The sequence below is a fragment of the Accipiter gentilis genome, chromosome 9 (genome assembly GCF_929443795.1).
Source record: "Accipiter gentilis chromosome 9, bAccGen1.1, whole genome shotgun sequence".
In the NCBI taxonomy this organism is placed as follows: Eukaryota; Metazoa; Chordata; class Aves; order Accipitriformes; family Accipitridae; genus Astur; species Astur gentilis.
In genome coordinates, this window is record NC_064888.1 from 2,683,032 (window position 1) to 2,696,612 (window position 13,581).

The window sequence follows — 13,581 nt, forward strand, 5'->3', positions numbered from 1 at the left end:
GGGGAAAATAATAGTAAAATAATCCTTTAGGAAAGACTAAAGTCATATACTGAAATGAAAATTCTAACCATACTTCCTCTCCCCACCCTGTAATGTACTTCTGATACACCAAATGACTGAACCGAGGCACACAACCTGGAGAGCCTCTAGCTGATTTGGATATGGCTGGGTACCTGCCCCCACAAAACCTGCTTTTCAGGGTGTGCTGTGCCTTCACCTCATCTACATGTTAAAGGATATGGGATATGTCCAGAACGCAAAGGGCCAAAACCTAATTTATCTCCAGTGCTTACGACTTACTGCACACGTGAATGCAGAAGAAAATAATTTGCTTAAAGTAACTGACTCTTATAAAAATATTAGAAAAACTCCTTGCTTTGGAAAATACGACTTATTCCCTCAAAGTTTTTTCATGTTTCACATTCTCATAGAGAAGCCATGAGATACAAAGTTGATAGCATTGCTTCTAAGGGTAAAGAAGATGGCAGAGAAGTCCCTGACTACGAGCCTTCCTCGTTCCCTTTTCTCCAGACTGCCCACTTGCCCCCTCACTAAGATCAGAGCATCAGTCCAGAAAATGGCACCCCTTTACTAGATCCATCTCATCGTGGTAATCACCAGCAAACTGCTTAAGAGTATCTGCAAATTATGGTGACCAGCAGTGCAAAGCCTACACAGCATCAAAAGTGCTCCCTTTTGCCTTATAAAATAACATCCCGTTGATCTGTTTCCTTTCTATTTCACTACCTGCAACTACTATTTCCCTTCCTTCTTCTAGAAGTTACTACGAATTTTTATGTATCCACATTGGGTGCTATCTCTATTATCAAGTTCACAAACTCTGCCTTGACAAATACTCCAGTCTTCTATTTCACAAACACCAGCCAGGTCAACAGTGCAGTAACTGCCATAAATCGGGTTTTTTACCCTTGGACAATACATAGTCAAGAGAAATGTGGGTGTACATCATACTCTCAATGTGACTGATCTCTTGCAGAAGTAGGCACAACTTTCAGTTGAGTAAGCATTAAATTCACAGGAAAAAAAGGTAGCTAATATTTTATGTCAAATTTCTGGTCATAATTAATTCACTGATATGCCTATACTTCCAATGAAGGATCTGATAACTGCAAAAGTTTCCAGTCTTTATTCCTTGGAAACTCTCCAAAGGTTTAAGCTTCTAATTTCTGCTAATTAATTCAGGAGGAACCTGAACATATGGTGTTACAGCAAAAAATATATAGCAGGTACAAAATATAGCAAATAAATTCCATGAAAACAGGCCTACATTTTAAAGGGGAAAAAAGCTGAGAGAAGAGCTTTGCCTTTTTAATGACAACTTCTTTATTTCCCTAGGAGACATTGCTGGGCATTCTTACCCAACAAGAGCTTGAGCAAGATAAACAGAAAAACAAGTCTTGCATCAAGCCACTAAAGTTCAAAAGGCAGGCTTAATGACATGCCAATTGGAGAATGCTACAAAAACTGTTACTTCCCTGAACGTTATCATAAGAACAGCAAATCTTAGTATGTCACAGATCACGACCTCACCTCCAGTCTGGACACTGTCTTTTTGGCTTCCCCTTCTGGGTGGCCCTGAGCCATCAGAATGGACCGAGAAAAACCATAGAGGAGAAAGGGTTCTCCTCTGCTCCAGCTGACAGGGCCCTGAGTGCACCAGTAGGCCTTAACTGTCCTGACCAGTCTCACCTGAGGCCTCCTCCCATGGCCTCTGCCCACTGGCCTAAGAGCTCCATTTAAGCCCTGGACTGATTCACATACATACCTCTCTCTAGCTCTACTTTTTGGACAGACTTTGGACCTACCTTGCCAGTAGCTTGTCTCCTAGATGGACTGCTCATGTACATGCTGCTGTTTGGCTTTAGCCCCTTCTCCTTTTGCTCCCAGATGGACCAAACAGCTGCTTCACTGCTGACGGATCTTGTAACCAACAGCCTGTGCTCCTTACTACATTCACATGCTGTTGGACTGAGCTGAGCTTAGTACAAGCTCTGTCTAAACTGGGATTACCCTTGGATCCTGGCCTGCCTCCCTTTGGGAGGAGCCAGCCCTTGCTGCAACCCCAGGATCTTACTCCTGCTGCTTCAAGGGCAAGGAGGAAGATGACCATGGATCGAAACTGAGCAGCACCAGTGAGAGCAGTGGTGCTGGCTGACCCTGCAAAAGCCTCCAACTGAGCAGGTAGCTATCACCTCTGGGGTGCTCTGCTTCCCCCTGCTAGGGACCTGACACCACCTCTGCCCATCCCTGCTAAATGCTGAATGTCCACAGGGCACAACCTAGACTGCTGTGAGGTGGCACTGCATCTGGCTTCACCCTGGGTGTAATGCTGCCCATACAGGTGCCGTTTTTCCTTGGTCTGTCATGCCCAAAGGAGACTGCCCTGCCACAGGCTTCCCAGCTTAGGGAAACCGGCCTGGAAGCTGTTAATTCACCACCTGAACCTCTCTTCCTTTACACTCCTTTTGTCTCTGCTGGCAGGAGCTAATACTTGGGAGTCCTGAACTCACTTTGTCCTCTTAGTAGTCCCTAGAGATGAAACGCAAAAGATGGCTCTTTCTGGCACGAGATAAAATCCTGTTTTAATGACAAGTTGTATTTGCTGTAATGTATGCAATGGCTTTGGAGCCTGATTTGCTTCTAGTCCTGAATGGATTTACACCGATGGGCAGACAGATCAGTTTATCTGCCTTATTCATGATTTTGCTGTATTTGAGTATGTCCCCATTTTATTAAATTGTCTTTGGCTATGTACATGAGGCATGAATATTAGTTAGTTCATCATTAACCTCCTTGCCCAAACAACAAATATCTCTTTATCCGTTCACTTTTTTGCCTCAACTTTTACGCTAAGGGTTGTAGTACTGGTATCAAGAAGTACTAGGTGCCCTGAAAGAACCGCTAGGCTATTTGTAAGATTGCTAAAAAAGCAAGGTATTCATCAAAGACTTGCAGAGGAGTAGAGGAAAAATAGTGAAGTGGCAACAAGTGCTACTTAACTGATTTCTCAAGGACCTATTGTTTTCAAGGAAATACTAGTTACACTTAGAGATACTGAGACGGGGAAGTCTAAAACTATTTTAGTGTTGCTATTAGTGTATTGTTTTATCCTATGTATACAATTTGTTTACCTATACATGAGGTATAACTAAACATGTCAGCACAAAGGACTTCTACAGGAACAGTAGAATTAAGAGGCTTGCTGTTTAAAATGGAACACATTTTCTTGGTCTTAAATTTATAAAATTCTTTTAGGATGTGGAGCATGTAATTGCTCTAATCAGAGGAATTAATCTTCACAGCTTCCATGACTACGAGGCATTCTACAGCATGAAACAAATGATTCAGCAATGGCTTTGTACAGTCCAGCAGTAAGTCAACTAAAAATGTCACAAAAGCAAACCATCACCAAAATTTTTAAGACAAGGAGTTTTAGATAGACTGTTAACCAGATGACTAGTAGAATTCTCTCTGTGATAGAATATATCTGAATTTCTGCCTCCTAGGTATGAAATTTAAGAATTATTTTCTATTCCAGCTGCCAAGTGACTTTGTTTCCAATCAATTAAAACATTCTTTTACAAGAACTTCATGTCTACATGAAAACGGCTCCATTTCTGAGCCCTGCTACTTGTATCAATACCTGGTTTTCTTGCGGGGAAAAAAAATAAAATAAAAAAAAAAAAAGGTTTGCAAGCATTGGCAATATAAAAGTTGAAATTAGGAAGGTCAAATGTCAAGCTAGAATTTTTTTTTTGCCATTTTTCTATCAAAAGTTTAAGTGTAACCCTTATGTTCAATAATAAAAAAGCATTATGTTCACTTCCAGTTTTGATCCAAAGAAATGAAAGTTGCACAAAGAAAGTGTCTTCTAAAAAAAAAAGTTGTTAAATAAAAGACCAAACTGTGAACGCCTCACCCTTCCAAGGAAAGAGGCACGTAGGAAAACTGAAATAATTACACATGCATATAGTGTAGAAAGATATCCACAATGTAGTTATGTCACTGAAAGAAGAGGAAAATGGTAACAGAACATCCTTCTGTCCTCATCTTTTGCTGAAAAGCTTGCGTTTTCCCAGTACGACTGTTCTCTCAGTGAAAAATTTCAAGGACTTAGAAGTCTATCTTTCTCCCCATATAGGGGAGAAAACATCAGCTCACACAGATCCAACAGTGATTCAGTAGTAGAACAGTTCCTGTGAATTTTGTGAAACTAGCTTACCCCAAACCAATCCTTTCCATGAAAGGCTTACTCTGGAATCGTAACTTAACTCACAGATAAGCATTCTTCTTTCTTTCCAAAACTGGAAGTGCAATAGCTTGAAGACCAGGATTCAGAGAAGACATAAGCAACTGTTTAATACCCAAAACCTGCTAGGTAAATTATGTTAACTGAACTATCTGAAAGTTAATAGCATTCATGGGGGGAACTTAAGGACCTGCTGTATTCTAGAACCTTTTGAGTAATACATTTGTAACTTAAAACTTTACAATGAACTTGAGAGACCAGGAAGCAACAGTGACAATACTGTGTGATTTAATGTTCAAAAAAAGCAGAAGCTACTCAGCAGGTATCATAGTAATTACTACCATGAACCTGACATTGTCCTGGACCCACTGGAGTACATGCTAGGCACCTGCTGCCAAAGAACTTCCAAACTAACATACAAGAAGGAACAGACAGCTCCATGCTAGTCTTCAAGTTCATCTTCAACAAGTTAAGGAGGACCTGCAGACCTACAGGCTAAGGCCTCACCTCAGTCCTGGGGAAAATTATGGAGCAAGTCCTCATGGAAGGCATTCTGAGGACAGGAATATGATTAGGAAGGGCAAAGGGCAAATTGTGAGTCTGCCAAACCAACTGCTTTTTGTGATGAAATGGCTAGTTCTGTGGATGTGGGGACAGCAGTGGTTGTTGATCACCTTCAAGGCTTTGAGTCTGCTACAGTATCCTTGTAGACAAACTGAAGAGACATGGCTACTATATAGGTGGACTACAAAGCGGGTGAAATGCTGGCTGGCTTGTTGGTCTCACAAGTGTTAATCCAAGTGTTAATGGTCTGTGGTTCAAAGTTTGATGAGTTGTTACAAGCATGTTCCTCAGTGGTTGATAGCGGGGCCAATGCTGTTTAACACCTTCATCAATGACTTGGATGACGGGACAGAACACGCCCTCAGAAGTCTGCAGATGATAATGGTTGATACTTGAATCGTTGGGCTGCCATTCAGGAGGACCTCAGCAAGCTGAAAGAATGAGCTGACAAACCTTCCGAAGTTCAACAGAATAAAACACATCGTCCTGTACCTGAAACGGACCAACTCCACGTATCGGTGCAGAGGCAGAACTAACTGGTTAGGTATTAACTTTGCATAAAATGACCTAGCATGAGTCAGCAGTGTGCCCTTGCACAGTGAAGGTAAACCACATTATGGGCTGCACTACTAAAAGCATAGCCAAGAGGCTGAGAAAAGTGACGGCCCTGTACTTGGCTCTTGCAAGGCTGCATCTTGGGTCCTCTGCCTAATACTGGGCCCTCAGTGCTACAGAGACACTGACAATCTGAAGAGAGTCCAGAGATTTAGGGCTGGAGCATATCACGTATAGAGTAGAGGCTGAGGGAACAAAGCTTCAGCCTCAAGAAAAGGCGGCAAAGGAGGGGTCTAATCTGCATTCTTCCACTACCTGAAGGGGAGGGTATAGAGGACACTGACTTTTTCCTCAGAGACATGCAGTAAAAAACCATAAGGTGCATGGCACACAAACTGCAGCTAAAAAATTCCTGTTAAATGAAGATGGAAAACCTCTTTACTGTGGATGGTGAAACACTGAGAGGTTGCCCAAAGAGGTTGGACGTGCTGGAATCTCCAATCTTAGGAGTTTTCAAAGTTTTACTGGACAAGCCCCTGAGCAAGTTCATCTGATGTAGAAATTAAGTCTGCTTTGAAGAGGCTGGACTCGATGTCCTCCAAAGGCCCCTTCTAACCTCACTTTTTCTATGAGTCAGTAGGAACAAACTGAGACGCAGTGAGATGAGACTGGACTGCTGGTTAGCAAGTGACCCCAGCGAACCAACATGTCTGCCAGTATCCATTTCTCGACCTGGAGTGTTTCTGTGATGTAAAGGAGAATAATGAGCTTCCACAGTACAGCACTGAAAGGACCCATTTAAAAAAAGAAACCTAGTAGGTGTTAAAGGAATAGGGTATTATGAATGTTATAAGCTGACTGGAGACAGCAGCGGTACTGAGTGAGAGAGGAGAGAAAAGAAGTGTGCTTAAGGGTTTTGACAGTAAAGGCAGGTGGTTTGTTTGATGCAGCAGAGGTGAGAACAGAAGTGTGTAAAAAGCTTGTGGTTAAACAAACAACAGAGATGATGCAAAAAGAAACAGGAGGCTGCAAAAATGCGGATTCAAAACAAAGCCAATGCATATAGGTAAGCATATTTACCTACCCTCTTCCTACTTTGATGCTGACATGGAGCTTTAGTTTATCTATTCCGTTTAGTATCTCTAGTCCAGTTGTGAGCAATAGCAAAAAAATTGTTTACCGAAGGTAGCTGTAGATGGTTTAGCTGTATTTTGTTACAGTAATGTTGCAGAGGAGAGAAAGCAATGTTATGCTTATTATTTTGGTCATTAGCTGTTCACCGTATTGGTTTATGAGTATTTATCATGCTTTGTTAACCTGCAAAACAGCAAGCATCTTAATGTTATATTTGTTACTCTTCTCCCCTAACCTCCTCTTCAGCTGCATACTCTTTACCCATTTAGAACCTGTTTGTGTCACAGTCTAAAAGTAAATCAAATCCTGACTTTGTAATTACTAACAAAAGCATCTAAACCAGACTATGCATCCATGATTTAATATGTTTGTTTAATAACAGTACTATTGATGTTAATTATGCATACTATGGGGAAAAAATCCACTCAGCTTGCAGACAAATTGGATATCTAAGTACTTTGAGTAACACTCTGAGTAACAGACCCGAACTGTTTAAATTGGGGGGTTTTGTTTGTTTTTTCGTTGGTTTTTGTTTTTGTTTTCTTGAAATGTTTCTCTTTTGGTTCTAAGGCTTCATTCCATAAGGTGATTTTCACTTTGAAATACGTGGTTGTATAAAATAACTAGTATTTGGAAATTTTTTTGGAGAAATTTTACTATCAGAGGATGAATATTTAGAACTTACACCTTTTAGAATTATATTGAGGCCTCCAGAGTAGTGATTGCCATTTCTTATTAAATATTTGCTGGTGTATGTCTTTAGGAATCAGCTGAAACTATTTTTAATGTAAAAGTGGTAAAAGAGCATCCACATGAGTATCATATAAACTACCGTATTCTATGTAAATACCATTAATAAAGACACAGTAGTACCATGCATGAAATTCAGACTCAGTCAAAATCTTTTGAGATGGGCAGGAAGACAGATACAGGATTTTTTTCTCTCAAAATTCTCACTTATTTGTTAAAGTTGAATTTGTATACATTTTAGAAGCTCCGTGACATTCACGAAGAATGAGCACTATCAGCTCATTCTGTGTTACATGATATGATTTAACTTGACACATCTCAACAATTCATCACAAATCTGAGAGACCATGTTTCTACTTGAGGGTAACAACTGCCTGAGGCTACTACATGTAGTTCTGGCTGGACAGTCAGTATCCTTCAAGTACTGCAAAATCTTAAACAGCATTTATGCTACTCTAGCTAATGCAATTCTCCTGCTCATTTTAACAGCGAAATTTATCTGCTTAATCTACTATGTTGTAACAAGTAAATCCTGGTGGTTCTGTTTATCAAAGAATGTATGATAAAACACATGCAAATATGCACACGCAACTAAATTATACATGCTTTAGAAATAAATTTATCTTAAAGAACATCTTTATATAATTAACTCTAGTAAAAGTTGCTCTTAAGATAGAACCCTAAGGAGGGTTCACCTACTTTGCCCAAAGTAATTTTGTCCCAAATAACTCTTTCCTTTATGATGACTCAGCTTGACAACGTCACTGTTGACAAAACTTTTACAACCTTCAATCTTTGGGTGATTTTTGATGAAATACTTAATATTAAAATAAAAGGTTTTTGTTTTCTTGCATCTTATAATGCAAACACTGAGTAGCTATGGACTCTCAAAAGCATCCTAGACTTTTTCATGAAATAATGCTGACCTATGAATTCTCTGAGCAATGAAGGGAGGGAAAGGGGAAATTTTTTTATGTATCTGAAGTAGAACTGTAGATGTCATGGCACTTAGTTCAGGGGTTTTAGTAATAGAGGAACCATTATCTTTTGTGGTGGAAACAAACTGGGTTGGTGACCAGGGAGAAGACTGAGTAAGAGAGCTGGGAGCTGGATGGAACTGATAGAAATCTGAGGGCTAGGAGGGACCAGAAGAAGGCAAGTCAGTGGATTTTAGGGTGCAATGAAAAAGCTCCACAGTATTTCAGAAGTATCTGGCTGCTGAAGGGAAGCTAGGAGTATCATGGGTAACTCCGAAAAGGAAAAGAACACCAGGAAAGGTAAATCAAATAGTGAGTTATGGTGAGGAGCTTCATGGATAAACTTGAATAGGAATAGTATCCCTCTTCTTTCCTCTTCCATCATCACCTTTTTGTCCCCATGGTCTCTTCAAATCTCAGTAACTACAGAACTGCGATCTTGCCTTCCCATCTTCTTTCTAGATCCCCCCTCTTGCTTTTCCAAGCAAAGACTAGAAGACCAGGCAGAGCAGAAGAATCAAAGCTGAAGACTGTGGCTCTTATCAGGTGAGGAGACTTGCTAGATTGGGCAGCTGCACTTGGTCTTAACCACAAGTACTACAGCGAGAAAAGTTTAGGCTAAGTTGCAGTCCTTGGAAGTACCAGAGGTATAAGCAGAATTATATCTAGGCTTACTGTAAGGATAAAGGGGGACAGCTTTTGGGGGGTGACTTTGCTAGATTTTATTTTTCCACATCTTGTTAATTTGTTTTGCCATTTTTAATATTTTCCTAATATTAACTCCGATATTGATGCCATTTTAGAAACAAATGTCAAGTATCAAGAGCAAATATGAGACATTTTCTGAACAGTTTGCTAAGAGCTGCACTTCCCCCCCCCCCCCCCCCCCCCCAAGAAAGCATTCATGTGGCCCCATTTGGAATCCTGACAAACCCTAGAAAATGGGTAGAAGCCCAGTGATTCTCATTTACTGTTTATACCACAGAAAACTGAAAGGGATTGTCACAGAGACTTTAACCAGGCGCTGTGAATCCTGAATCCATGGACTGTATGCCATTAGGACATGCTGTGAAACAGCCTAGCAGAAGTCAGTTACCAGAGCTGGTCTCTCCCTGGCATATCTTTAAAATCACCTCAGACATGGCAGCAAGCTCTGCCTCGCATGTCCGAATCTCATCTGAGGACCTGGTAAGTATCTTTCCTATCAGCGAAGTGCTGTGAAAAACTTGCAGTGAAGACACCCTGCAGTTCTCTGTTACTATGAAGGAACAGTCTTTGGCAAGCAGGACCCAAACAGAAAGGCCGTCCACTAAAATTATTCTCAAGTTCATGACAGACTTCCCTTTCTGCTTAAACCACTGACCCTTTCTTGCTACTTTCTCAGTATGAATAAAAAATTCCAGTGTTCTGATCCTAATCACTTTGACTAGATACACATTCCTTTATATGAGCAAAAGAAGATTTGTGTCTGTTTATTGGTACATACCTTCCTAATTATAAATCTGCTGTGGCAATGGAAAAAAAAAAAAAATCCTGCTCCATTTATACATAAACCCTAAGAAAAAAAAAAAAAACCACAACCCCAGGATTTTTCTTGTACATTTTTAGTCAATCAGCAGATAAATTAGAATACTTTCACCAGAATATTATGAAAACTATTAGAGCAGATGAAGCAATTTCTTGCTATTCACCTCTACAGAAGACATAGCAAAAGGACAAAACATTGATGTGTGACTGACCCATGTGATTAAATACATTTTTCCCATAAAATTAAAAGCTCTAACTTCTTTTTAAACTTAGACATTTTCTATCAGTGAATATTCACACTTTTGCACTGGGAAAATGTAATGTGACAGGACACAAGGACGAAAGCACACATGTATGTTTATACATACCAAAATCCCCTTTCTTTTACCCTTCCATTCCTTTTAGAGGTAATTGTGCCTGTTGTACATTCCAAAAGACTGGTGGAGAATAAAGACTACTGTATAGCAGTGTTGCTTCCTAAGGAGAAAACATACACACACACGTGTGTGTGTGTGTGTGTGTGTTTGTTTATTTCCCTAACCCAATGAGGTCTTTGGGTTAATTTTGTCCACACTTTTTCACGTGTTTAAAAAGACAATTCATATCTGTATTTGAGATAAACACATAAATAAGCAGTTATTTCAAACACCCTGCAAGGTTTCTTACCAATAATGTAATTTGAAAATGGTTAGAAAGCTTGGGAAAAAAAGTATTTTCTCATAGAGAGGAAAAATGAGTGCATTTAGGACACTAAATCAATCATGTATCCAAGCCTGTGTATCAGCTACCTGTTCAGTTTCTGTAAAATACAGCTTTGAAAAATAGTAACTTCAGCATCAAACTCATAATACAGCAGTATATACTTGTATATACCTGCATATCTCAAATTATAGTCTAAGTATCTATGAAGTAAAGAGAGTAATGTATTTGCTAAAATTTGGGAGAGAATAATCAAAATCCATGTTCCAATAATGTAGTTCCTTACCATACTCTGAAGTAAAGGCTAGCATTTCTGCTCTCTCTTCCCAATAGATTTTAATTTTACCTTCAAGTTATTTGACCTGAGTAATTTCAGAGTTCTCTGTAGACTCTCTGGATATCAGCAACACTGGACAAGAGCTGCTCTTTGATTCGGAACTGCAGATTATGCTGTGTTCAACAGACAGCCACAGATGCAAAACTAAGACTATGAACTGGCCTTGTTAATCTTGATTAATCTAAAGCTAACAATTTAAACAACTCTGGTGAGGGAGGTGACTTTAATTGTAAAGACTGACTTTATGGCACAATATGTTCTTTTTCAAAGGTCTCAATATAAATCATATACTCTTAAAACGAATAAAAGGATTCCAGAGTTCAACATGCAAGTCTTTAAATCTCTCTCACACAAAGGTGAATATGGGAAGTGCTAGCATGATAAAATGCAACTGTCTTCACCAGAACAGGCCTAAGCCAGACCCCAGCTTTGTTAGCTGGTTCAGCTCTATGCATCTCTGTTAATTTACACACCTGAAGAATTTGTCCAAGAGGCTTAGGTTTTTCTTTGTATCTTACATGAAAGGACTTATTTTATGAGATGTGAAGCGTCTTGCAAGAGTGGTTGTGTTTTAAGGCTTCACCTACCTATCAGCAACTATTTTATTAGTAACCAGTGTGGTGGTGCAGCCCCCTCCTTTCCCCCCTGCCACGTTGCGATGGCAGGACCAGCCAACACTGTGTTTTCACACAGTGAGTTGGGACAGCTCAATACTTTCTTATCCTGGCTATGGTACAGTGAGTCAGAGCCATTAGGCACACCCTAACTGCACCCAGGGCTCCCGTCACCTGGAACTGTACCTGAGACTCCTGTTGCTTCATCATGACTCACTGCAAAAATCGGAGGACGGCTGCTGAAAGCTGACAGTGGGACCTGGGCTCATACCCTTTACTCCTTGAGGCTCAACCCTTTGCCCGTTGCGAAATGCCGAGACATTTGACATGAATATTTCACTGGAGTCGAGGGGAATTCTTTAACAGGTATACCTCTGTTTTTATATATATCTATCTTTGTGTGCACATGTGTGAATTAACCTAGGCATATTCTATTGAATTGCTTTGTAATTGTTAATCAGTGATTAAGTGTTACTAAATCTTGTCATTTACCTCAAACTGTAAATGAACCTCAGACCGCTGCTACACACATAATCCCCTAGACATAAGCCATTGACCAAGCCTGGGACTAGGAGTAGATCCAACCACACCTAAATTCCAACAGGAGTTTAGAAAGCAAGGGGGTCTTCTCTGAACCTCGTGACCCAATGGGAGGGTCTCCCCTACCTTTCTGTATCCCCAATATTCGTACAAATCATGAAAAATCAAATCTAACTCAATCTTTCTTTGTATGTTTATCCCCCACACTTCGGTGTTTTCAGTCTCTGTATTCTAGTTTGATTCTAACTTGATTTTCCTTTGTGCACTTGAGTATTAAGAGCGAACCTTGGCACTTGCCATCGAACTCTGTGAGGTCATGCTTTTATAAATTCCTATTAAATCATTTTTGCTGATACCTTTGATGGTGAATTCTTTTAAGTGGTTCAAACTGCTCATTCGCAACAACCAGATGGGGAAAAAAAAAGCCCACCAGTACCTCCCTTTGGCACAATTAACTGATGAAATTTACTAAGCATTTATTCAGTGTATGGCAGAAAAAGCTCCTGAACTTAAGATTGTTTCCTATATATAAGTATCATAGAACATATACTGGCAGCAGAGAAAAATACCAGCTTTGGCAGCTCCATGCTATAGGGAACTTCATTCTTTAAAACTACATATAGAAGCATGATACAGTTCTGATGAAATCAACAGCCAGCAATTAATGTGATATAAAATATGCATGAGTCTGAACGTGTCTGTACATATGGTCTGTACAGTATGTTTTATGCTTGACAGCATGGTATGGTACAAGCAGAAAGAACAATAGATGAGACAGAACTACAACTTAGAATCAAGATTATTTTGTTACTTTCCCCCCTTTCATTGAGAGCAGAAATAAAGCGCTAAAAAACGTGCAAAACCTCCAACCAACCAAATGAATAAAAAAGGTAAAAGGAAAAAAAAATTAAGGACATGTATGGTTCAAAACTTCAAACTTCCTTTCCAACATTTCAGTACTACTAGCTAGTGTGGTAAAGCTTACTACATTAGCTTAGCCACTCAATTTTGTAAAGATGCTGTCATCTGACATTAAAAACCCAGTATTTCCTGCTGTAACAATATAACAATGGCCTCCAATATTTATAAATATTGCATGCCCCTTTTTTGCATAATTACCTTGTGAAGTCAGTCATCTCCATCATAATCACACACATCCTCTTGGCCAAAACAATGATGTCATTGCTGGTATCGTCCCATATTTCAATCTCTGCATCAAGCTTACTCTTGACTTTTTTGAAGTCAGCCACTTGCTCAGCTATCTTTTCCTTTTCAGCCTCTGGCAGTTGAGTCATCTTGGCCTGAAACATAAAATAATTTGATTAGCAAAACATCTATCTCAGAGTGTTTCTTGTTTTTTAAACAAAATCACTGGGTATTATTAAATATATAGTTTAAACTCACTGTGGCCTGAGCCAACTGTTCCAGCCTGAGCACTTTGGAATTTCAAAATCTGTATGGTATCATTGGATTGGGCCAAATAAATTACATCAGAGTAATGGGGAGAGTGGTGTCCCCAAAACCATTAATATTAACATAGTGAAATAAAGAAGAATAAAGTCTTCCTAAGAGCCTTTATAAAATATGACTGATAGAGCTTCTTAGGGATGAAGG

At 39.7% G+C, this 13,581-nt stretch overlaps 1 protein-coding gene across 4 annotated transcripts in view; it reads right to left on the minus strand.

Annotated features, from left to right (window-relative positions):
• CTNNA3 (catenin alpha 3) overlaps positions 1-13,581 on the minus strand; it is a 502,927-nt gene that overhangs the window by 41,688 nt on the left and 447,658 nt on the right. For all 4 annotated transcript variants that reach the window (XM_049810858.1, XM_049810861.1, XM_049810860.1 and 1 more), the window contains one exon: positions 13,087-13,268. In XM_049810858.1, the coding sequence (XP_049666815.1) occupies positions 13,087-13,268 (182 nt within the window). The remainder of the gene's footprint in view (positions 1-13,086; positions 13,269-13,581) is intronic.